This window comes from Urocitellus parryii, chromosome 2 (assembly GCF_045843805.1).
Source record: "Urocitellus parryii isolate mUroPar1 chromosome 2, mUroPar1.hap1, whole genome shotgun sequence".
In the NCBI taxonomy this organism is placed as follows: Eukaryota; Metazoa; Chordata; class Mammalia; order Rodentia; family Sciuridae; genus Urocitellus; species Urocitellus parryii.
Window position 1 is genome coordinate 106,061,192 of NC_135532.1, and position 26,864 is coordinate 106,088,055.

Below are 26,864 nucleotides of genomic sequence, written 5' to 3' on the forward strand. Positions count from 1 at the left end.
GTTAATTCGTCTGATGGATTAACAAAAGGACTACTATACTGGATGCTAACCATGGACAGGTGTGGCTGGAGAAGGTCTGTCACTGGAGGCATGTTCTTGGGAATTCATATTTTATCCCTGGCTCCTTGCTCACCCTGTCTTCTGTCTGCCATGAGCTGAGCAGGTTTCCTCCACCATGCCCTCCTGCCATGATGTTCTACCTCACCTCAGGCCCAGAGCAATGGACTCAGCAGACCACGGACTAACCCTCTGAAACTGGGAGCCAAAATAAACTTTTCCTCCTCTAAGTTGTTCTTGTCAGGTATTTTGGTCACAGAGATAAAAAGCTAACATAATAATACCAGGGCCATACTATTCGTCACGACTCCCTAAGCAGTTCTAAGTCTGTGTCAAAGATGTCAAGGGAATGAAGTTTGGATGACTTTTCTAAGTTTTTACCCTACTTACACCTCCAGTCCCAATCAGAAACCTAAGGCAGTCTCACTGGTGATGTAGGAAGCAGATCCTTCTAAACATGCTGCCTGTGATGCATCAGTGCAAAGATCCTGTGAAGATGGAAGAGAATACAGAATCTTAATTACTCCAAAGTCCTCTAGCAAGTATTCTGAAAGGAACTAACAGGTATTCTCAAAAGGAAGGCTGGAATCCATTGGAGTTCATGTTACATCCTGGCTGGATGAGGTGCCTTTCTAGAAGGTGGCCCTCACCAATAAAGCAACCGCTCAGCAGTCTGCTGGGTCCTCTAGTTCATCCACTTCCTTGGCTGGTGAGTCAGGAATAGATGGGCACCTCAGTGTGAGAGCTTAGGAATGATTTCCAACCCTGCCAGCCAGTTCATAGTTGTACTTCTGCTCACTCCTCTGCTAAAACAGGGATTCTTCTTTTTAACTTATATTTTGCTATCATTTAAATGTCCATTACCCCCAGGGCTGGGAATTGTTTTACACCCAAAATAATATTTTTCCTTATTTCTAAAACTTTGTTTCTACCATGGGAGACTTTGTGACCCAAGTCTTTGTTCATGCCTAATGCTTTCTACTCTCTTGGATAAGACATGACTGTCCCCACCTCCATACCCTGACCAGCACCCTTCCTGGAAGGCTGGTTGTCACACCCACTACAGGTATAGGTACACTTTAAGCATCTGTGTGATTTATGGGAGGCCCTTCCCAGTTCTCCCCTGCTGAGTGAAAATAGATTTTTATTAAAAAGCAATAGCAGAGGCTGGGTTGTGGCTCAGTGGTAGAGCGCTTGGCTAGCATGTGAGAGGCACTGGGTTCAATTCTCAGCACCACATATAAATAAATAAAATAAACATCCATCAACAATTAAGAACAAATTTTTAAAAAGTGATGGCGGAATGTATCTTAGCTGATACAGCCTGATCCAGCTAACTGGGATGAACAGGTAAGGAGCATCAGGTTTATTTCTAAGTTCAAGCTCTGTAAAAGGCCAATTATTTATGCTAGCAAATACTAGCCTAAGTACTAGAATTTTTTACCTAATTCTTCAAATCAGGGTACAGGGGCTTTCTGCTGGGTAGGGAGGGCCTCTTCCAGTGACAGTGAGGGCACGGGGTCTGAAATTCAGACTCCAAGATGATTTCGGTGTCTCTCAAGAGATGTACCCTCTGGGCAAGTCACAAGCTTCACCTGAGCTTCTGTTTCAATTACAGGATGAAAGAGTGTGGACTAGCTCTGAGGGACACCATTCTAGCTCTATCTAATATTTTCTGCTTCTGCAGAGAGAAATTAGAGTCTACCGACATTAATTGTCCATCGAGTCCCTGAAATTTTCGGAATGCTTAAATATTTTAACAAAATGATACAAAGACAACCTTATATGTAAATAATATTCTTACTGCTAGAAGAGAGTATATTTTTAATGGTGTCCCACTTTTTTAAGAACAACTTTAATGGCTGCTGTGTAATCATTTTTACATGTTTTATTAAGCTTTGATTTAAAAAATGCAAGAGAAGAATGTAACACTTCAGCAAATGCTTGAAGATAAAAAACAAATATCACTATAAATATTGCACTTATAAAATCTTTTTTGTATCCTCACACAACTCAATTCTCAAATATCCTTTTACAGAGATGCATAAACAAACTGCTCCAAGCTGTCAATGCTTGATGCCCATAGCTTCCTGTCACCGAACCAAGTTGGCAGGTTCTCAGATCTCTGCTTCCTAGTGCAGCCTCTGAACTCCCAGCAGCAGCTTCGGAGGCCTCACACCTACGTCATGTGAAGAGTCAGTCCAATCTTTCAGAATGCTCGATTAAATGTATGGCTGTGTGTGTGTGTGTGTGTGTGTGTGTGTGTGTGTTTGCTACTTAGGGAAAACAGATCTTTCAAAGGCAACGACAGAGTGCAGTTTAAGTAGATGCAGTTCACTGTTAACATTGCTTGTTTTTTAAGGCATTCAGAAGCTTCTGATTCTTGGTCTTGAACATCATGATAAAGCTGTTTGGCATGATTTTGCCTCGCCCATCTTCACCCACTTGGCCCATAATAATGTAATTTAGACCTAAAAGAAAAAAATATACAAATAAATAGTTTTCCTTATCTGTGTTCTTAGTCTAAATTTAGACTAAAACTTACCTCTGGATAACGTTCTTTCCTGTACATGATACACCTTTATTACCTTCTAGGATAAAATCTGGCTTAATACTCTCATTAGCAAAAGTCTAGATTCAATAGTAATATCTTCCAGCTCTGCTAACACAAGGACCCTGTATGAAACAGTGAGACCCAGTCACCTTCCACCCTGTGGTGCTGCAGGTCTGGTTAGTTCCCTGATACTCACTATGAATGATAGACTATTAACATGAAAGCTTCCTCTTTCTCAAGGGGCCTCAAATGTTTCTTGATGGGTCTTCTTCAGGTGACCTCTCATAGTCCCATAATGTGTCTGTCTGGATTTCTCTGGCAACTGGCAACTAGTGATCCACTCTCTTCTGTTGGGGTCAAACATGAATCTGCCATGTCAACTTCTTGAGGGCACAGATGATTCACACGCTTCTTGCATTCAGACAGTGCCTTGCAAAAAAATAGGTACTAAAAAGTGCTATTATTTGTGATCCTATTTTTTAATACATTGATGAGTTTGGCTCAGTTAAGTTGAGACTGGGGGCTCAGCTGAGGTGTTTCAGCTGAACTCTAACGACTTATAGTGCTATGGAAAAGTGTCATCAGGAGGGGCCGACTCCCTCCTTCTTTTATTCCACTCTTGTCCCCTATATATCAAAAGAGAAATATAAGGGTGAGGAGGAGGATTTCCAAGTCAAAGCCAGCCTCAGTGAGATGCTATGCAACTCAGTGAGACTCTGTCTTTAAATAAAATACAAAATGGGGCTGGGGATGTGGCTCAGTGGTCCAGTGCCCCTGAGTTCAATTCCTGATACAAAAAAAAAAAAAAAAAGAAAGAAAGAAAGAAAGAAAAGAAAGAAAAAGAGAGAAAGAAAGAAAAAGAAAGAAAAAAGAGAAATATATAACTTGGTAGGCTGGGCAGGTGGATGCCACCTCAAGGCTAGACTGCCAGCAGCATTAGGAGACCATAAAGAAGCTATTGTGCATTATCTGCACATTACTTGTGCCTTAGGCAGTTCTGGCAAGAAATATTCTTTACAGAGCCTTTGCTGTTTTTTCTGCAGATGTCAACTCAACACGGGGCTGCCAGCCTCCTGCCTCTTCTGAACAATCTGAACACAGAATGAGGCTTACCAGAAGTGAATATTGTGGGGGGGGGGGGCACAGCACTGAGGGGTGGTTTAATTGTGGTAAAAGTATGTGACAAGACTGAGGAAAGGACTTAGCTAGGATTGGACTCAGAAATCACTGTATGTCACAGTACATACCAGACATTATCACCGCTCCAAGGAAAGAGCTCTCTGCACAGTTATGCAAAGATACTATGGAAGTTTCTTGAGAGTAGATGGTTTACATGCTTGCACTGATATAGTCCCTTGCAAAAAAATAGATATTAAAAAGTACTTAAGGAAGTACTATTTGTTATACTATTTTTTTTATACATTGGTGTGGCTGGCTAATACAGGTCTAGACTAAGGCCATTCACTTTCTGTGGGGAAAAGTTGCAGTAGAAAATGTACATAGGATGTCATTCATCTAAGCATGGGGACCCATGCTTTATATGGATAAAGCTTTCTGTGAGGAAAAGGGAGGGGTCTCACTTTTTATCTTATACCCCTATTTATTTTTTAAAAATTCTAAACTGTGAAACATATTATTTATAAATTAAAGAACTAGTATTTAAGTTGGTTTAAAGTCTTTAAAGTCATGTGCCTCTGCCTCTGGTGTAACTTTTCCTTTTCCATAATCTCTCTCAACAAATTCATTCCTCTCTGTGCATTTAATGGTCCTATCTATGCAAATGATTCCCAGATCTTTAATTCTAGCCCAAATATACTTGTCTCTTCTGAAGTTCAATTCTGCATTTCCTATGGCTAGCTAGACTTTTCCCTCTTAATGTAGTATTGGCACCTGAAGTGCAAAAGTCTAAATTAATCTCTCTCTCTCCTGAACTACTGCCTTCATACCTGTTCTTTGTTCAATCAAATTCAGATGCTTCTGGGATTCACTCCTTATTTCCATCACCTATTCTTCTTCCCCAAGTTGTAAGGACTAGGATTATAGTCCAATTCTGCCTGACCCCATAGGCTTCCTTTTCTACCAGATGTGGGCATATATTAGCCCTGATTTTACTTCCCTCCACCAGCCAGGCCTGGAAAGATCCATGACTTGCTCAGAGAGGCTCTCTCCTTTCCTTCTCTGCCTCTGAGCGCCCTGGATGGAAGCCTAGCGCTTCTCTCGCTCCTCACCTCTTCTGAGCAGCGGGCACTGCTTGCAGACCACGATGACCTTGGCGCTCATGTTCTTGCCGGCCTGCTGGATTGCCAGACTTCCCTCTTTGTAGATGTTGATGATTGACACTGTGGCGTGCAAACTCCCACCTCGAGTGACGGTGGTGATGACGGTGCCGGCTAATACTGCAGAAGGAAACACGACACTAAAGGCAAAAGCAAGCAGAACTGAAAGTAGTTTTGCATTCTTCTAAGGTTCAGAAATGTGACATTTTAATGTTAAAAGAATGGGCCCTCGCTGAACTCTCAAACTGGATTCTGTGTATTTGCCACCAAAGTTTAGGTGGTAAAAAAGGGTCACGTAATGCTACCCTGGTTGTTAGGTGTTGGCAGCTAGGAGAGAAATCCAAACACTTGCCACACAGCAGTCTATTGATGAGATGGGGACTGTTTAAAATATTCCTTCCAACATGTAGATCAATTTTCAAATAAAGGACAGGCTCACAGCTTCTGCCTGTGAATGTTCAACAAGACCCTGACTGTTTAGAGGATACCATACTAGGAGGTTGGGGTAGGAAGTGTCTGTGGGTGACGTCTACCATGCCTCCCCACAACTGTCCTCTGTCCTCAAACTAATCAGTAAATCTGTCTTTATGTGGGTCTTTCATATTTTCTTTCTTATTCACCCTCTTTATCTCAGTTAATGGTCAAAGTATAGAACTGAAGGATAACTTAAAAAACTTTTTCTTGCTTTAAAAATGAAACAAGGGGCTGGGGTTGTGGCACAGTGGTAGAGCGCTCGCCTAGCAAGTTTGAGGCCCTGGGTTCAATCCTCAGCACCACATAAAAATAAATAAAATAAAGGTACAATTACAACTAAAAAATAAATATATTCTAGAAAAACAAAACAAAAATAAAGTCAAAACAACAACAACAAAAATCTAGCAGAAGTCAGTTGCTTTTCATTACGTAGAACTCCATTTTTCCATTGTGATTCAAGTGGAAAGTCTCTCTTATGAGCCATACAAAGATGCTGTCTTTCTTGAGGGATGCAGTTGGCATTTTAGGAGTTAAGGGGACAATTCCTTGAGGTGTAGGGCTTGTAGCGAGTGATATTTTTACCAGCTGTCCACTGCCCAGAGAAAAAACAAAACAAAACAGTAGCACTCCCCAGCTCTTGTGACAACTAACAACTGCCCCAGGGAATGTTACCAGCTCTGGCTGAGAACACCTGGACCACTGGTCATAGTATTTGGTAACGGTGCCATATGATCACAATCAATGGCATAAGTTAAGCTTGACCCCTTGGGGAAAAAGTGAGCACTCCTTGATGCTTATGCAGTGCACCAAGCACCACAACCGGGATTCTTATCATGCCTTCCTTATTCCTGGTGATGAGTGGTCACTGCAAAATGGCAATCTGTAACCAAATGTGATCAGGTGGTTTCCAAGGCACAGGGAGGACAATTTCCTGAACCACCTCTACAGGTGACTAGCCTAGATGTGATAGAAATGACACCTGCGGCTACTTGTTTTCATTTTAATGTCAGTTATTTGAATTTCAGTAGGCAAACTGCAATCAGATTTAGGGCCCCAGGCACTTCAATGTTCTTTTTTTAAAAAATATTTATTTTTAGTTCAGGTGAACACAATATCTCTATTTTACATTTATGCAGTGCTGAGGGTCAAACCCAGTGCTTCATGCATGCAAAGCGAGCACTCTACGACTGAGTCCCTCTTCAATGTCTTTATACCTTCTTTACCATAAAGGTCACTTGGGCTACATACAGTTACCACTTTAAGGCACCAACAAAGGCAAGTAAAGTCTGGGGAGACCCTTTATTTTGGGTAACCTATTGGGGCTGTAGCAACTTTCTTTTCTTGATAAAACTTCCTAAATGTTTCGTTTAAGCTGCTTTTTTAAATAACCAAATTTAGTATCTACTGCTTTTAAGTAGTTTTCACAGATGGTACTGTTTTTTAATTGGAAAAAAAAAAACTCTTAAGAAATTCCAAGTCATTAAATACTATCTCCTCAGGTTCTATAAGAATTTCCAAATGGACTTCAGATTTCCACATCATAATTTAGTACTTTGGAAGTACACTACAGAGGAAATACTTGAATTTCTTCTGAGAGAGGCCAGCTGATGAATGTCAGCTTAGCTGTGTTTCTGATGCACTTAACTTGAATTCCAGATGTGTGGAAAAAAAAAAAAACCTGGATCATGCAAAGTATGTGAAGGAAGAAAAGTACACTGGTCTTTTCAGGAATACTCAGCCGGAATACAGAGAATAGCAATGAAATGAACCAAGAGTCCAGTTATCACACTTCTGTAGAAAAAGCACATTTTCTGAATGCTTATTTTTCTCAGCTGTAAAATCTAACAATTTGAGTAACACAAGTCAACACATGCTTGCATACAGGAAATCATTTTCTTGGGTAGACGAACAATGTCCGTGGCCTTGTGGGAATTCCTTTAAGGGTAAGCAGGGAGTCTCCAGTTTCTGATTAAAGGGAAAAGGTGGGGTTTTTTATTTTTGTTTTTTTAATTTCTTACCAAAGTTGCTTGAACAATAATTGCTCTCCAGAGTCCCCGTCCGTTTACACTTCTGTTGACACAGGGCCACAGTGGGTTTTAAACCTTAATTCAAAGAAGAAAGACATAAGACTCAGGAAAATGAACTCAAGTTGGAGTTTTATATCTGAATCCCCTTTTAAGACTACCACTGCTTTCCCTGAGCCACCAATCTACCATTGCAATGAAATAATTATAAACCATGCAGAAGAAATTCTTCATGCTACTCTAATTTCCTCAGGGCAACTCAATACCCTGTACTGAATTTTAAACCTGAGATCAAAGATAATCCAAATTTAGCTCTGTTCTCTTCTCCCTTGATATAAATCTAACACTACAACCCAAAATAGATACACTCTGTGTGTGCCCTGCTTAGAAAAAACCTGGCAAACAAATCTGAACTCATAAAATACAGCTTAATCCTTCACTTCACAAAAGGAATCCTATGGTGTTCCCCTGAGAAGGGAAGGAGCTTTCTTGGTGCACTTCAAATGCAATTGCCTAAATGTGAGTGGTACAGGGTTTTGGAAATGCTGCTCATGTGTAAAGTGTTACATCCGTAATAAGATGCGACGACTCATTAAATATTTATTTTGAGCCTGGCATTGACTATTAAGATTTTAAAAACTGAGAAGTAGACAAATTTAAAAATAAAACTAAATAGATAAATACAGTGGCTCTCCTCTGGAGGTAATTTTGCCCTATAGGTATCATATGTCAATATCTAGAGACATTCTGGTTGTTATGACTCGGGGGTGCTAATGGCATCTAGTGAGTAGGTGTCAGGGATGCTGCTAAACACCCTCCAATGACTGGGACCCCACACACAAGTAATTATCTGGTCCAGAATGTAAATGTAAATAGTGACAAGGTTGAGAAACCCTGGGTTGACCAAATGCAAGTATGTAATCCCCATTTTCATCTTTTAAATGTTTTTAAAATGTCTGCTGATGATGGTTTTTATGTGTGACAAGATGCTATGAAGAAAACAGAATTGCAAAAAACAACAGAACTGTGCTTGTTGGGTAAACATCCACAAATGTAATGTTGGCCTTCTAATATGTTCTTCTGACTCCTCTGTGAGTTTATTATTTATTCACTCTTTATTTGTACTCCCACTAATAATTAGCATTACCAGGGAAAGAGAACATCCATGGGAAACAGGCTCCTTAGCCTCAGGACACCTGGGAGCTGGGTGGGTCTCCTGAACTGCTCCTTGTCACCCTTTGGTGGATCCCAGCTTCTCTGGCCTTTAAGTCACAGGCTGTCACCCCTCCCCACCTCATCTTACTGTCATCTACCACCGTCCTCTCACAGGGCCCCGGTTTTTAGCCTTCTCTCCATGTGTCCCTTCCTACAACCCTCCTGGTGGGTTCACCCTCCCTACAGATGATCCCTCAGTCCCCTGTCCTCATCCTCAACAAGCACCTTCCCCCGCTCCATCTCTATCTCATTCAGTCCCAGATGCACAAGTCTTTGTGCTAAAATTACTCATTGCCAATGTCTCAAATTTAGGTATCCTACCATCCAGTACAGCCTCTTCCCCTTCAAGTTCTCCTCGTCTACAGGTCCATAAGTCTGAGTGCATGTCATCTTCACCTGAATGTCTCACGGACACTTCAAACCCAACCAGAGCACAGCTTAATTTGTTGATCTATCCCCCTCCAAACCCCATTCTCTGCCTCAGTGAATAATAGCATTATGCCCTATCTGTACAAACCAGAAGCTCGGGTGGCATTTTGACACCTCCTGCCACCATGACCTGTCACCGTCTCCCATTCATCTCTTGACTATTTGTTTTTGTCATAGCACAGTTCACCTGGACAACCAGAACCTGCTCATCCTTTTTTTTTTCCCCTTGGAGGGAGGGGGGGTACTGGGGATTGAACTCAGGGGCTCAACCAATGAGCCCCATCCCCAGCCCTTTTTGTATTTTATTTAGAGACAGGGTCTCCCTGAGTTGCTTAGCACCTCGCTGTTTGCTGAGGCTGGCTTTGAACTCGCAATCCTCCTGCCTCAGTTTATGGAACTGCTGGGTTTACAGGTGTGCGACAGTGCGCCCGCCCTACTCATTTTTTAAATTCCTACAATCCATTCACCTCTCAGTGGCCAGAGTGATCTTCATAACATGCAAATCTAATCTTGAACTTGGCCTAAACCTACCCATAGTTTTCCCCCACACTTGGATTAAAACCAAAACACTCAGAGCATAGAGAGAGAGGTGACAGGGCCTGAAAACGAAGCTCTAAAGGGGAGCAAAGAGTGAAGGGTTATATACGTCACCAAAAATGTTTGGGCTCCTGGGCTGCCCAGTATGGGTTGTCATTAGCCTTGAGAGGCTTTCAAGTTTCAATTAATTAAAATCAAATGCAAACTTTAGTTTCTACTATCACTAGCCACATTTCAAGTGCTCAGTCATGGCTGCCATATAGGATAGCACAGCTGGGGAAAGTAAATTTAATGGCACAATGACATGGCCTGTGGGCAGGCAGGGTCACCGTCAGAAAGTAAGATAAAGGAGGACAATGTGGCTACTGGAGATGTGCATATGTTTGGGGAAACAGGTGAAGAAGTTTCTTGAGGCAGAAAACAGTGATGAAAATGAATTTGATGTGCTTTCATTTATATGGCCAGCAGTCTCAAAATGTCTAGGAGATAATTATAAATCCATGTTTAAAATTTCAGAGAAAGTTTAGGATTGAGATAAAAGCCAGAGAACCACCAGCACCTGGGGTGTGACCAGACAGTTAACAATGGACAGAGTAAGAACACCAGGCCTGCTGAGATGAACTAGAGAAAGAACTACAGACGCGAGGCAATGCACATTCAGGCCACAAGGTGGCCCAGAAAAACCAGACCTGGAGGTGCCAGCCTGTGCTCAGGTCAGCCCTATCCAGGGTGAGTGCACAATACAGTGGGCAACAAAGCTGGCTTATTCCAGCCTATCTTAAGGCTTCTCCCCTTTTTCCTCTGCCCTGGATTTAACTATTTTTAATCTGAATCCTGAGATCCCAGTGGATGGAGCAGATAGAATATAAAGACCTACTCTGCCTCTCTATTCCTTACACCACCATGGCCCAGACCAGTTTTCCCAATCAACTTTTGAAATATTTTAAATATTTTTTATAGATTTACTTCAATTTGAAAAAAAAAGTAATGTATCTTATATGAAATTTTTCTTAGAAGCAAAAAATCCCCAATCAAAATTTGCAGACATTGGGCTGGGGCTATAGCTCAGTTGGTACAGCGCTCGCCTAGCACGTGTGAGGCACTGGGTTTGATCCTCAGCACCATACAAAATTAAAATAAAGGTATTGTGTCCACCTACTATAAAAATATTTTTTTAAAATATTGCAGATGAGAAAACTGGCAGGAATAGAAAGAACTTTAACCTAACATAACACAATTATATATATATATATATATATATATATATATATATATATATATATATATATATATAAACAACATGGATAGGAGAGAGGGGGGATAGAAAAGAAGGTCAGCTAGGGATACAAATTACAGTGAGATGGGAATAAATTCTAGCATCCTACAGCACAGTAGGGTGATTATAGTTCACAACAATTTATTATGTATTTTATAAGGAACTAGAAGAGAGGCATTCAAAGTTTTCCAACACAATGAAATGATATTTGTTTAAGGAGCTAGAAGTGTTGATCACCCTGATTGACCATTGCACATTATATACACATAGCAAATATCACACTGTACTGTACGAATATGCATAATTATGTGTTAAAATGTTTTGAATAAAAAAAGAAAGAAAAACCACACTTTTGTAAGTGCCAAAAAAGGGAAGTTGGGCATACAATACGCTTCCTTAGTGACTATTAAGTGTTCATCATTTTCTTAGATGAGGTTTTAAAGCTGTTAGTTTGTAAGCCTTGTTACCCTATCCCTCTTTTATTAATAGTGTTGTGTTATTTTCTTACACAAGTTTTCACTTTAGTTAAGTATTTTAGTTTCCGGTATCTTTTTCTTATTTTTTTCTACTTCAAAAAAATCATTTTCATACTCCTAAGGTTTTTGCACAAAACTTCCAAACAGAAAAACTTACCTACAGTTACAGGGAACGTGGTGGTAACAGGTACTGCTGTCGTTGTAGGTAATTTTTTGGGCCTGAATTTGTAGTGACCAATAAATCCATCTGCAGTTAAACTTAAGTCTGATAAAAACTGAATAAGAAGTTCATTTTTCTCAGATACAATTGGTCTAGAAGAAGAAAACATGTTTACATATATATGTTAAGGTGTAAGTGGTACCTCTCTGAAAATGTAAAATTTTCTAGCTGTCCATTGATTTTTAAAAATACATTGGTCATTTATTTACACCTAAAAGCTAAGACATTAAAAAGGTCAAGTCTCGATTTGCTAAATGTTAACACAGTAGCTCAACATCCCCCAGTGTTAGCTCAGCTCAACACGGTGCGCCTCCCAACCCATCTCCGCAACCACTGTTATTATCCCCTTCTTATGGAATAGTCAGCTGAAGTTCAGAGAGTTCAAGTGACTGGCCCAAGGTCCAGTGGCAATTATGTGGGAATCGGGATGTGAACCCAGGATCCAGTGATCTACAGCAACCGTGGTAGACATTGGGACCAGGGTGAACGCAGATGCCGTGTTTGGTTTTCACAGCCACCTCCGGGTTGGCCTACTCTGGAAGAGGGCAGTTTTTTGAATGAACACTGTGGGTTTGAGCCAGCTTGAGGAACCAGATGCTGGCCACAGAGAATACGATGGACAAATCTGATATACAAATTCCCACTCTCTATAAAGATACAGCCAGAGAGATTATCTCAGTGGGCTGCTCACCCTGGGATAAAAAAAGAAAGTCATGCAGGGTTTAAAGGCACTTCCGTCTCATTTTTAATGGGAGTTCTAATGCATGCCCACAATGGAGAGATTGCTATTTATAATGCCCATTAGGAAATGCTCTTAAGGAAAAAGAGAAAGTGATCACTCTCTTTTGGCAGTCACCAACCACACCACTCAGAACTCTAATTGGAGGAGCTTGCTGGCGAGTAGGTACTAAAGACCTGGTACAGATGATAACTGAAGTCCAAATACTCTCTGAAATCTTAGGGGATCGTTATATTATACAAGACAGCGGTTTCATTTAAGGTTTGCTATTGTTCTTTTAAATAAGAATGAAAATGCTGTTCGGTTGCTTGTATGTAAAAACGAATCCAGAAGCAGAAAAAGATTGGACAAATTATTGAATTGAATTAGTCAGGGATCTGACTCAAGTTCTTTTTGGAGGTGCCATCAGTCAAGTCACTTCTTAGGCAAAAAGTAATGAAGCAATTCTCCCCACACCACTCTCCCCGCCCAGCTGCTCGGAGTGGGTAGATCTGAACTTGAACCAACCAGTTAGAAAAACTGCAGAATATTTTCCATCTTGAATAATAACCTGAGCCAAGGGATGGGACAAACATAAAACTGAATTTCATGGCCTACATTTATATTTCTAGTCCCCAAAGTGACGAAAGTAATTTAAATAATGCTTCTGGGATTCAAGCCTTCAACAGAAATATGCTAACCTGCTTTTGGAAATTGCATTCCATTACGTAAATAAAAACAGTGCACTAAACACGATTCTCACCTACATACAATTACAAGTTAAGAACAGGTTAATCGTGTTTAAAGGATTACCAAAAGCACTTATTATGAGCAGCAAAGGAAGTCTCGAGACCCACTCAGGTCTGCCTTCTCCTCGAGATGCTTTAATTACAGTCATCATCCGCTGCGTTTCTGTGATATTCTTGGAGGCATTGTATTGGAAATTGAATTTTCTCAAGGAGGAGTCTTTCAGTAACAAAGACAGCTTTTTTCCACTGAGCTTTGTCTAAATGTGACAGAATCACAGTGCCATAATATACCCAGGGCCAAGTGTTGCATCTGCTAATTCGTGTTGCAAACAACTAGGAAGGCAAGGCAAGATCTCGCAGAGCTCTTCCCCGGTCTCATGTGGCATACGGCCAGCTGTGTCAGCTGTCTCCAGCTTGTCATTCCAGTCTTTCCCTCCTTCAATCACTACAGCCAGCCAACCACCACCTCCTGCTAACTTTACCTCCTAAATATTTCTTGATTCATCCCTCCCCTTCATCTCTACCTCCTCCGCTTCACCTGGACCCTAGCAACAACCTCCGAAGGAGCCTCTCCTCTCACCTTGTATAGGATGGGAGTCTAGAGCTCCTGGGCATGTCAACCCTGTCTAAATGCACTCCCACCTCTGCGGGACAAGGAACAATGCACCCCTCTGCCTCGTCCTCAAGCCCCAACTCAAGGTTTAGTTTCCAGAAATAGAGTCTATCTCTCCTGCATATCTTTCTTGACGGAGTTCCTTCTGCTTGGAGTGAGGCTGTCCTCCCCTCTGCTCTGATTGAGCGCAATGCCTTCTTCCTTCAAGAGGCACTATCTCCTCCAAAGAGCTTCCTCTGGTCACATGCCCAGACTGGACCAAAAGACTCCACCCAGGACATTCCCTTGCCGATTTACCTATCTGCTTTGTTTTTGTTCCTTCCTGCTCCTCATCTCCGTATTCTGGTACCTAACATGGCACCCAGCACACAGCAAGGGTATAATATATATAAATGTCTTTGAATTAATTCAATGGCACCCATAGTGCACTGAGCCAGACCTAAGTATGGTAAGGTGATGCCCACCTAGCCAGTGCTCCTCCTAGTCATATTTTTAATGTGAGAAAAGCTCCGGAAACAAGTTTTCTCGTTTTCTGCCCTACCTAGAAGTATTCTGACTATGGGGAAATAGTCTTCTGAACAGAGGGTTAGGTGGCAGGCTGTGCCAGTCACATTCCTCAGGAATGAATGAGGCTCAGTGACGGCCTCCCTGGCCTCCCCACGCACCCTCGAGGAAGAGCCACTCTCCTGAATTTCGTGTTTATCACTGCCTTCTTTCCCTCTCTTCATCACATACATATGCATCACTACACGGTATATTGTATAGATCTGCATGTTTTAACACTTCATATAAAAGAAGGAGTGTGGTGTTTTATTTTTCTGGGCTTTTTTCCAACCTCATCATTGTACTGTGAGGTTTATGCACTGCTTTTGATGCTGTGTCCTAGAACACACAATTTAAACCTTCTCTTGATAACACTGGACTGTCGGTCCCCACCCAGGAACATTATAAACAACATTGCTGAGAACATCCTTGTATATGTCTCGTGGTGCACACGGGCAAATTCTCTGTAACTAGTACACCAGGAGGGCAGGTATCTGCCATATGCTAGGTCACAGATACATGGTAATCTGATGAATTTCAACTTCATCACATAACGCCAAGCTGATTTTCAAAGAGATTATGCCAATTTACACTCTTCAAAGGTTTATTCATTGTGCAGCTTTCTTCTCTTGGGAATACCTTTTCAAATATCTTTTGCCCACTTTTTCTATTGAGTTATGTTTTCCTTATTTTAAAATGTTTTTGGTATGTTCTGGAACCCAGGACTCTGTCAAATGCGTGTTCCAAAAATTTGAGTCCAGGGCTGGGGTTGTGGCTCAGTGGTAGAGCACTTGCCTAGCATGGGTGAGGCACTGCGTTCGATTCTCAGCACCACATATAAACAAATAAAATAAAAAGTTCCATCAATACCTAAAAAATAATTTAAGTCCATTTGTGTCTTCTCTTCTCTCCCTTTATAGTGTATTTTGATTAACTGAAATTCTCATTTGTTTCTTTTTATATTCTTGATTCACCTGTTGTTGATTTTTATGTTTTATAGATATGAGTATAATTTCATTTCATGGTTCACATGAATAAATGATTTCTACCCTATTTTTTTTGGGGGGGTACCTGGGATTGAACCCAGGGATGCTTAACACTGAGTCACATCCCTGGCCCTTTTATTTAAACATATTTTATTTAGAACAGGTTCTCCCTGAGTTGCTTGAGACCTCATTAAATTGCTGGCTTTGAACTCACAATCCTCCTGTCTCGGCCTCCCAAATCGCTGAGATTACAGGTGTGCACCACCCACCTGGCTCCTCCTATTTTTTAGTGGGGCTCTCCTTCCCCTGCTAGCCTGTGGTTCTCTGTGATGCACACGATCTGCAGATCCTTTATTGTTTCTTTAGCCAGTCTGCCTCATCTCGCTCAAGTTGTGCTGTCTTAATTACAACAGCTTTCTGATATGCCTGTAGCAAGTCCTCTTGACAGGCTTTTCTCCTTCAGAACTTAATTTTGTCCACCTACACCCTGGATGCTGTGTACTGCATCACTCTTGCCACTTGGTCAGTTCAAGAATCAGACTGCCAGGCATATGTTGTAAATGACAGAGTTCTTCTATTCCTGAGCACTGTATATGCTTCCATTTATTTCAGTCTTTGAGAATATCTCTTAGTAAGGATTTGTAATTTTCTCTATTAAGGCCTTTGCAAGTTTTTTTTAATGTTTATTCTTGGGTATTTAATATTTTTGTTGCTTTTAAAGTATTATTTAAAATACAAATTTTTTATTCAAGCTATTAAGAAAAGGTATTTTCAGTAAAATGTTTCCAGCAAATAAAAATTAAATCCACAAGTCACACTTTAATTTGATAATGCATAAATAAATTTAAAAGATTTTCTAGATTCAAACCAACCTTGAATTCCTAGTCATAGGGTATTTTTTCATACATTGCTGTATTTATCTTGCTAATATTTTTCTTTTAGAATTCATTTTTCATCATATTCATAAATGAGACTGGTCTCTTAATATTCTTTTCTTATATTATCCCTACCCTTTGATGTCAAGTTTATACTAAATTTATAAAATCAATTGTGGAACAATGCTTATTTTTCTCTAGAAGAATCTGTGTAGTGTTGAAAATTCCTGTTTCTCAAAAGTGTGTTAGAACTCATGGATAAAAGCCATCTGGGCTTGGTTTTTACCAATTGGGTAGGAAAACCTAATTGCTCATCAACTTTTTTTAATTATTTGGTATTTATGATTTCTTTTTCTCTAGTATCCATTTTTGCTTGAAAAGAATATATTTTCTCTAACTGTTGGTTGCAGTGTTCTCCATTTGTCCACTGGACGGAGCTTGTTGATTTGGGCAAGTACGAGGCCTCAAACTGTCCAGGACAGATCCTGATCAACTATAATCACCCATTTTTGTTATCAACTTCCAGGTCTTCTTGCCTGGATCCCCAATACTTAGCCATTGTCTGCTTCTCAGGATTTCCCATTCCACCCTGATGCCTGAGCTCACCTTTGCAGGGCACTGGTACCCCCAGGTGTCTGGGTCAGCATCTGACCCTCGTGCATCACTAACATGACCATCTAGGCCTCACCATGCTCTCCCTGCTATGGCCTCAGGCCTGGGGTGGCTATTTTCTCTTAGTGGTGCCAGATGGGACTCCAAGAATTATGAAACCCAAGAAAAATCAGCATAAAATCTTTCAGAAAATAAATGTGATTAGGAAATTTATATTTATTTAAAAAAACAACTTCAGGCCAGGTGCACTGGTGCACACCCGTAATCCCAGTGGCTCAGGAGATGGAGGCAGGAGGATTGCAAGTTCAAAGCCAGTCTCAGCAATTTAGTGAGGCTTTTAGCAACTCAGCAAGACTCTGTCTCTAACAAAATATAAAAAAAGGGCTGGGAATGTGCCTCGGTGGTTCAGCAACCCTGGGTTCAATCTCCAGTACCAAAAAAACAAAACAAACAAAAACAAACTCAGAGTTATTAAAATAGTAATGACACAAATGGGAGCCACTTACGCAGGGGGACTGTCGCCACAATACTTTCCAATCCTTTTGGCATCATTGACTTCTCCACCATTAAACACAGCCACATAATCATATCGGCAATAGTTATCTCGCTCCACATCAAACTTTTCAAACTTTAATTCTATAAGCTTTAGAGAAAGCACAACATTAGGAGTGTCAAAAATAGCACTGTTGAATAACCTCAAGTGAAAATTTTCCATTTCCCAGATCTGTAGAATACCATGATTTTTCTTTGTTTAAAAAAAAAAAAAAAGAAGCATTGATTCTGTTTCAATAATTCTTGTATCAGGATGGGGTTGGTTTTAGCTCAATGGTAGAGCACTTGCTTAGCATGTGTGAGGCACTGGGTTTGATTCTCAGCATCACATATAAATAAATAAAATAAAGGTCCGTTGACAACTAAAAAAAATTTTTTAAAAATACTGATAATTCTTGTCCCAATGTTTGTTATTGAGTCAACAAAACTATGGCATTTTTTTTTTGCTTTCATTGTTAATCATAATAAATGATAATCTCAAACCCTAATCAACCCTGGTCTCAGGAGCTCTGTTTACAGAAGTCTGCCACATTAACTCCAACGACACAAAGCTACAGTCGCTTCTGGAGATGTATTCTATAGCACGATAACTACAGTTAACAAACGTGTGGTATATCTGAAAATTTCAAGAGTGGATCTTAACTGTTCTCACCACATACCCACAAACACATGCGCACGCCCGCAAGGATAACTATGTGAGATGAAGGTATGTTAATTAGCCTCATGTGGTAAACATTTCACAATGCACACATTTATCAAAACATCATGCTTTATACAGTAAATATACACATCTTTTATTCATCAACTATACCTCAATAAATCTGGGGGTGGGGAGAGAAAACTGAGAAAAATAAAGACTGGATAATTGGGTGTGTGTCAGAGTGGAAAGACTATATTCTAATTGAATTCATTCTTCTCTGAAAGAAAACCAACAAAAATCAGAAGTATTATCTGGTATATGTCACCTGCATCAGAGCATGGCAGGGTGTGTCTGTTGGCAGGGGCATGAGCAGATAGAGCTGTTCTTTTGAGGGAAGGAGACAGACGCATGTTCTTTCACATGTAAAGGAGTCAAATGTTTAGGATCAGAGATTCAGGGAACCGGAATGTCTTTCTGGAAAGGTGAGTGTGCGGAGCGCAGCCTACCGAAGTTGTGTCTTTGAAGAGGTTGCATAAAAGCATCGATGCACAGAGTCATTAGGATTCTAAAATGTTTCTTGGTTATTTTGCTCTAGCACCAAGAATAGTATTAAATTATTCAAGTGGATGGGAAATTTCCATTAGGTAATCAATCGTTCCCCTGACAAGCAGATTCTTTAAGAGCATCTCCAACGTGTGCATCCCAGGAAATCTCATGGAATTCACTGACACCATGGACCTCAGACAGCAGTGTCCACTTTTACTGAGCAGCAGATGGATAGCAACCCTGTCCATCAACCTCTGGGAAGACAGTGGAAATTAATTCCTATTAATGGGCATTAATTTTTGATAAAGAAGACTGTTTGATAAAGAAGACTCATCTTTTTTATCATCTGGGTGAAGATGATAACAACATCACAAATCAGCACAAAAGTAAATTTTGGCTTGGAATATAATTGCCATGCACCTGCAAATTTACCTACCTATAAAGAAATCAGCATCCATGGTTTATTTTAATTGTATTATGTTATTTCCTAGGGGTCAAGTGATTTCTCACCAGCAACTATGCTTTCTATTTAAAAATTAGCTCAATTTTCTTTACTTAGAAATTAGTCACATAAAAACTTATGAACAGAAGATTTAAAATGAGTAAATAAATAAGAACATAAGGGAGAAAGCAATGAGAAAAGGTGGAGGCAGAATTTTTTTGCAATAGAAGAATGCCACAGACTAGCATAGAAATTATTTAGGATTTAATTTTCCCACTACATTTTTTGTCTTTTGGACAGAGCTGCCAGTGGTTTCAAATGCTACAATGATGATAGAAAACTCACCGGCTGAAGCCAAAAGTCACATTAAAAAAACTCAAACTCAGACGTTAAATCTTCACGGAAGAGAGATGCTGAATTGTAATCTTCAAGTTAATTAAGTTGAAATATTTGGTCAGATTTACAAATGTCACAGAGAAAAGAGTGACCAATGTAATTTCAAGAATTACATAATGGTTTAAATGTTTCAGAAATGTAATTTTAAATGTTATTTTAAACTGTAAAACATTTCAGATGGACTTTGAGACTCTTCCATTATCAAATAAATGACTGTGTTTTTCTTCTAAAAAATAAAACTGAGTTTGGGGATTATGATTAAAACATGTATGTGTGTGTTTCTGTGTGTATTTGTGTCTGTGTGTGTGCTCAAATCAATGACTTGCAATGGTATACTGGCCTGAATAGTTGTACATTTAAAAAATAAATATATGGCAAATAATATGTATACAAGTTACATGAAAGATCAGTTTAGAAAAGTTGTTTATTTTTTTAAAAAATCACAATGCTGAGCTCATTGTGCCTGGATTAGAGGCTATAAATAGTGTTTGATTTTTTTTAAGTTGTTGATAGACCTTTATTTTATTCATTTATTTATATATGGTGCTAAGAATCGAACTCAGTGCCTCGCACATGCTAGGCAAGCACTCTACTACTGAGCTACTATAATACCAGCTCTACCACCCACCCCTATGATAGTGTTTATAATAATAATAATCTTTACCAAGTTAGTTTTAAAATTTTACAAACAAATTTTCATCTATTCCTGCGCCAGGTTCTACTCTACAATTAATATCTGAAAGTGGTTCCCAAAAAGGGCAAAAAATCACATTACCATGAACTAGTAACTACTGGAAAACCATACCTTCTCTATTGATTGTTTTAAAGCAATACAATTTTTGTGCGGAACTTGTACACATTTTATTTTAAATAACACCCAAAACAGCTTAAAGCAGACCAGCCTTCCATGGTGGCATATGGTTCTGTGAAGAGATGAGATGCCTGGCTTTCTGTGACACTCACGGACCAGACCGTCTGGCTTGCTTAGTAGGAGGGCCATCAGCAGGGTTTGCCGTGTGAGTGACCATAGCTCCGAGAGCACATGTTCTGGGGTTTTCTCCTTCTTGCTGCCCCTGCTGCTCACACCACCACGCTCAGAACATCTGCTGCAGGTTTAAACAACCTCAAGTGGGGATGGTCCGGCATTTGCATTTTAAAAACTGTTTTGAAAATCATAACTACAGAAATTAAAACCATGACTTTGCAAGTGAAATAGTGCAAAGGAGAATTTTAACCTCCCTCTCCACAGAAGGAAGTACCGGGCCAACAGTACTTATCCTTAGCTCCAAATCAGAGGCTCTTGGGTGGGCTCCTCACATCACCTGGGCAGCTCAAAAATGCACACTTTCTTCACATCTTCAAAGAGCCTCACCTGGTTCTTTGGGGCTATGATGTGCCACACACAGGTGACTCCTGCAGGGTAATCCCGGTCTGGCCAGTTAGGGGTTTTAAAAGAGCCAGAAGGTCTTTCAAGCCGTCCTCCACAGTATTGGTCTCCTGAAGTTATTAAATATGGGGAAAAAAAAGCAAAACACAAATTTATATTCTATGGTAGATTACAGCAATACAGCCACGAGGAGATGAGGAATGTGGGGTATCAGGTGACAATACAGTAACCAAGGCAATGGCAGAAGCTCTACAACTTTCTCTTGAAGAAAAAGGTTACAGAGATGATCTGCTGCACACACAGACACACGAGCTGAATGATTTGTGACCTGACAGATCAGCATGAGACGGGGAAGGGATGGAAGCATTTGCTTCTTTTCTTTTTTTTTTTATTTTTTGGATGAATGAAGAGAAAACATTTGGGCATATGTACTCATTCAGAAAGCTTCTAGCTCTGGGGCTCAGTGGTAGAGCACTTGCCTAGCACACAGGAGGCAATGGATTTGATCCTCAGCACCACATAAAAAATAAATAAAATAAAGGTATTGTGTCCATATACAATTAAAAATATTAAAAAGAAAGAAAGAAAGCTTCTAGCTCAAAAACTCTCCTGAATTCTAAGAACCTTCAAGGTATTGATTATTTATTAAATGCCCATGGACAAAATTTTAATTAGTTGATATACACAACTATCATTACTAGAAAACTATATGTGCCATATGTGTGTATACATATATATCTTTAATAATCTTTAAGAATAGTTTTTATTTGTAAAATTAAAAAATATAAGCACTCAGCAATGCAGAGAAAGTAAAAAATTACCCCAAATCCTACCACCTGAACTAACCACAATTATTACTCACAATCATTATTTCAAACATTTGATATATGTAATGCACATGTACAGATAGGTTGGCAGAAACAATTTTAGAAAGTAATTTCAATACAAAATTTAAATTTAATTTCACTTGAATTTAATTAGCACATTAAAAACTGAATTGAATCTAAAAGAATTTACATACTTTAATAAAATTTTTTTGACACAGATAATCATTCTTTTTTTTTTTTTCTTGGTGGGATTGAGGATTAAATCTAGGTCCTTGCACATGTTTTGGCACATGCTCTACCAGCGAGCTCTGTCTCCAACCTGACACAACACAGATACGCATTCTTAAAACAAATATCTAAATTTAAGAAAACATATTATAAAATTCAGTTTGGAATGATTCCTAAGGCTTTTAATTACTGGGAAATTTTAAGCATATACAAAATGAATAGTTAATGTAATGACCTCCCACACATTCGTCACCTAAATTCAACAACTGTCATTCTTCCACTGTTCCATCTGTATTGATACCCAATCTCCACCACCTGCTTCCCTGTCTCTATTACTGTCACTTCACAAGTTTGGGGAGGTAAATTCACATACTTTGAAATGTAGGAATCTTAGTTATACATGTTTGGAAAATAGATGTATTTTTGTAAGCCACACTCCTACGATAATATAGAATTCATTTCTCACAAAAGTTTGATATCCCCTCCCAACCTGTCAATTCCTCACAACACTTTACTGAAAATTTTTACCTTAATTTTATCAGAGCCCAATATTCATGGAGTCAGGTAGAGCACGTTCTTCCAGCCGGCCTTCTCCTGCTTATCATAATTCACAGCTCGATGCTACATTAGTGGTTTGTCCCTTTATATTCTTGAGCGTACTCCATTGTAATGGAAACACGACAATTTGTTCACCCATTTTTCTGTTGATGCTCATTTGGGTTACTTCCAGTTAGGCTACTATAAATGAGGCCACTAAGATTATCTTTGTGGACATGTATTTTCATTTGTCTTGCATAAATACCTAGCAATGCAGCTGCTGGGCCAGGAATAAATATAGATGTTTAGCTTCATAAAAAACTACCAAACCTTCCCCCAGGGGTCTTTATCACTTTACACCTCTTCAGGTGAAACACTCTGATTGTTTCACCCACAGGACAGGTAGGTGATGGTATCTCTTTAATTTTCATTTTCCTGATGACTAATGATACAAAGCAATTTTTCAGGTACCTATGGGCCATTTCTATTTCCCTTTGTGAAATGTATGTCCAAGTGTTTTACCCACTTTTATATTTGAGATCTTTATCCTTTTTATTATTGAGTTGTATGAGTTCTTTATATTATTCTGTAGAATGTCTATTCACATTTGTAACTGTCTTTCTATAAGATTATGTTTAATTTGGGGGTAGTACCAGGGATTGAATTCAGAGGCCTTGACCATCCCTAGCACTATTTTGTATTTTATAACAGACAGGGTCTCACTGAGTTGCTTAGTGCCTTGATAAATTTCGAGGTTGGCTTTGAACTAGTGATCATCCTGCCTCCACCTCCCAAGCCACTGGGATTACAGGCGTGTGCCACTGCAACCAGCCTAATTTTAATTTTAATGAAGCTTGCATAATATCTTTTCATCCCTTTATTTTCAATCTATTTGGGTTTTGTATTTTAAGTGCTTTCTCATAGACAACATAGAGTTGGGTCTTGCTTTTGAAACCATTCTAACAACTGGCTGTCTTCTAACTAGAGTATTTAATCCTTTATATTTAATGTCCTGATCATTGTGCTTGGATTAAGCATGCCACTTCCTATTTGTCTCACCCTCTTTCATTCCAACTGTTCTTTCTTCAGATTTATTTAAGTTATAATAACTTTAGTATTCTATTTTAATCTTTTGGCTTTTAGGTATAACTCTTGCATCTTTAATGGGCATCCTAGAGATTACGATATGCATATTTAATTTACAACAATAATAATAGTACTGTACTTCTTCATGTACTGTGTGTGAGTATATAAGCATAGCTCTGTTTTTCTCTCCATCCTTTAGTTGCAAACATATAACATTATATGTTATATATTCCATAATACAGTATTAAATTTTTTTTGTTTTGAACACATACACATGAAGAAATGAAAAGAAAAGAATGCACAGCCTTTTAAATGAATCATTTCCAAGGACCTTCATGCCTTCCATTACCTTCAGGTTACTCTGTGGGGTCATTTCTCCAACATGGAGAACTCCCTTCACTATTTCTCATGACATGAGTATGAAATGTCTTTCAGATATTTATCGTGTTTATCTACAAACGCTTCTGTTTCACTTTCATTGTTGAAGACGAGCCATTGAATCTGGGTTGACAGTTTTATTCCAGCCCTTCAGGAATGTGGTGATACTTCCTTTGTTTCTGACTAGGAGAAAGCCTAGGTGCAGCCGCACACACCTGTAATCCCAGAGATTTAGGAGGCTAAGGCAGGAGGTCCACAAGTTCAAGGCCATCCTGGGCAATTTAGCAAGGCTGGACCTCAGAAGAAAGAGAGCCACCATTCCCACGGTTGTTTTTGTATATCTTTTGGCTTTCTATGATTGAGATTTTATATTTAGATTTCTGCAATTTAAATATGATGTGACTAGGTGTGGCTTCATTTTCATTGATCCCATGCCATTTAGGCTTTGTTGACCTTCTTGGCTCTATAAATTGTTGTTCTTTGCTAAATTTAGTTAGAAAGAAATCATTATTTCTTCAGCTTTTTTCTGCAGTATGATCACTTCTCCTGGGACAAAAATAACAGATATTTTGGACACTTGATATGGTCTTTGAGACTTTTTCTTCTATCTTTTTCTTCCTGGTGCCTCAGCGTAGATATCTTCATTTAAACTCACTGACTCTTTTTCTGCCATTTCTAACCTACTTGTTGGCCCATCAGGTAAAATTTAGAATGACAGATTCTGCATCTTCTAGCTCTAGAGTTATCACTTTATTCTATTTTTTTTATAATTTCTGTTTCTGTTTATTTATTCTACATATGTTTCCCTTTAAGTCCTGAAACAAATTTATAATAGCTCTTTCAAGTGCTTATTTGCTACTGGCAACATCTGAGTCATCTTGGGGCCTTTTATTGACTGATCTTTTTTTCCCTGAATCTGCACTCACTTTTCCTATTCATTACATGATTAGGTGGTGGACATTATCAATGATATATTACAATCAAGATTCTGTGCTGTTTCTATGAAAAGCAGTTTTTGCTGCAGCAAGTATTTAACTTGGCTGGAGACAAACTCAGGTCTGTCTTCCTGACAGCGGAAGGCAGCAGTGATCTCTGTTCAGCTCTTGTCTTTCACTTCCGTGCAAGGCCAACAGGGTTCTCTCCTATATGGGAGAGCTGAGCTGTCAATTATTTGGGTGGATTTTACACATATATTTTGTATCTCCTGCGGCACCCTTTTAGGATCTCCTCCCCGGAGTTCTGACTGCTGTGAGCCCTTGATCTGACCCTCTGACACTCAAGTCCATGCTGTCGCACTGCAGTTCAAACTTAGAGCAGACCCAGGAGTGCCCTCAAGTGAAAGGCTGAAAATTTATTAAAGCTTACCTGCCACAGGTACCTTCAGGATTTTACCCTTGGAAATTCCACAAGTACTGACATGAAAATATCCCAAGACACAGAATTAAGTAAAATAATTCGAATAGATGATATCCCTATATTCTTAAAAGGCTGTTGTAAAAGGACACAAACATAAACACATGGAAAGAGATGGAAACCACTGGCAGGGCTCCTTCTAGAAGGGGCTACGTGAGGGTCAAGGAGTGTGTTCGTGCCTCTGTTTGTGAACAGAGAGGTCAGCTTCATGTTTTACTCCACGAATTTCTATACTGGAATTTTTACAAGAATGTATTCAGACTTTTAAGAAGATTATTTTTAATTGCCATCTTGATGGTTTAGTGGCATTCCTTAGCTCTCTGTTTGAGCTGCTCTTAAGCTTTAGATAAAGAATAAACATTTATGAAGTGCCAAGAACGGTGCCTGACCCACACAGCATGAAGTCAAGGTGAGCTGCCTTTACTGTTGTCATGGCCACGGGGGGAAACCGTACCTCTTTCATTTGGTTCAGCAGCAGAGAACATGGCCATGAAGCCATTGCCAGCGGTATTGGCATCAGAGATCATCTGCACCATCATCTTGTTGCCGCTGGACACCAGGGCTCCAGGTCGGAAGGTGCCGCAGAAGCGCCCAATGCGCTGGCCGTTGGCGTGGCCATTGTACACGTCCACGAAGTCATAGCGGCACAGGTTGTCACTCTCAAGGTCTATGAATCGGAAATTAAGGACGACGACTTTTCCCTCTGGAACCTGCGGAGAAAAAGGGCCAAATGGAAAACTGTCATGAAAAAAGAGTCTGAGGCCTTGGCAAGTACCCAATCCCAGAGTGGACAGATAGAAGCATAATTCCAGGCTGCGATGCCACACAGTGGCAGGGTACCTGCCCTGCATGCCCACTGAAGTCCCCAAGAGGATGCTTTTTCTTCTCTCAAATCTGAAGTAAGCCAGGGAAAATTTTCTAGCATACAGCATTCTTAATAAAGCACTTTATTTTTAGAGTACTTTATTTTTTGGCAATTTCAATATTTACCAGGGTGTACAATCTTATACTTTTAACAATTTGTTTCCATAAAGCTGCAAATTACTGGCTCAGTCTTATTGATAAGTCATTGCCTACAAAGAATATCCCTTCTGATGGACCCCAGTACTTACTGAAATATTCTAGAATACCATGGCACCCAGATAGTCTGCTTGGCAAAGAAGCATCTGAAACAGCACTTCTTACAAATATGACAAAGGGATAATCTCAAAATCTGGACCAACATTTGTACTGATTGAATTAACTGAGTAATAACAGAATCATGCCTTCTTCAAGTAAGTTTTATGAAATTTTATTTATTTTCCAGGTGAAAATTTTACACATGAGGTAGACTTGAAATACAATGCACTAGTGACTACAAAGATAACCTTTCACTTTCTCATCAGCTTTTCTTCACTATAATGACCCCCACGTAATTCTTGTGATACGTCCTTCTTCGTTCTCTAAGTAGAAAAAGAAGACTACAAAAAGGCTATAAATAGGGGCTGGGGATGTGGCTCAAACGGTAACGCACTTGCCTGGCATGCGTGGGGCGCTGGGTTCGATCCTCAGCACCGCATAAAAATAAAATAAAGATGTTGTGTTCACCGAAAACTAAAAAATAAATATTAAAAAATTCTCTCTCTCTCTAAAAAAAAAAAAAAAACTATAAATAAATACCAAAATAAATAGCTACAGAAGCATTTGGTAGGATTCTCAAGTTATGGAAGTCCCATCCCTTCCCAGGTCACACCATTTTGTAATGTCTTCCTTCCCGTTGCTCAATTATAAAGTCTTGATCACATTTGTTTGACCCTTT

At 39.5% G+C, this 26,864-nt stretch overlaps 1 protein-coding gene across 1 annotated transcript in view; it reads right to left on the reverse strand.

The window, feature by feature from the left end:
• Positions 1-1,948: 1,948 nt before the first annotated feature.
• Positions 1,949-26,864, reverse strand: part of Pcolce2 (procollagen C-endopeptidase enhancer 2) — a 58,047-nt gene continuing 33,131 nt past the window's right edge. Inside the window, exons 3-9 of the mRNA XM_026385014.2 lie at positions 25,521-25,776; positions 20,583-20,707; positions 17,141-17,277; positions 11,476-11,630; positions 7,380-7,463; positions 4,840-5,007; positions 1,949-2,528 (exon numbers count right to left, since the gene is read on the reverse strand). Of these exons, the coding sequence (XP_026240799.2) occupies positions 2,398-2,528; positions 4,840-5,007; positions 7,380-7,463; positions 11,476-11,630; positions 17,141-17,277; positions 20,583-20,707; positions 25,521-25,776 (1,056 nt within the window). The 3' untranslated portion in view covers positions 1,949-2,397. The remainder of the gene's footprint in view (positions 2,529-4,839; positions 5,008-7,379; positions 7,464-11,475; positions 11,631-17,140; positions 17,278-20,582; positions 20,708-25,520; positions 25,777-26,864) is intronic.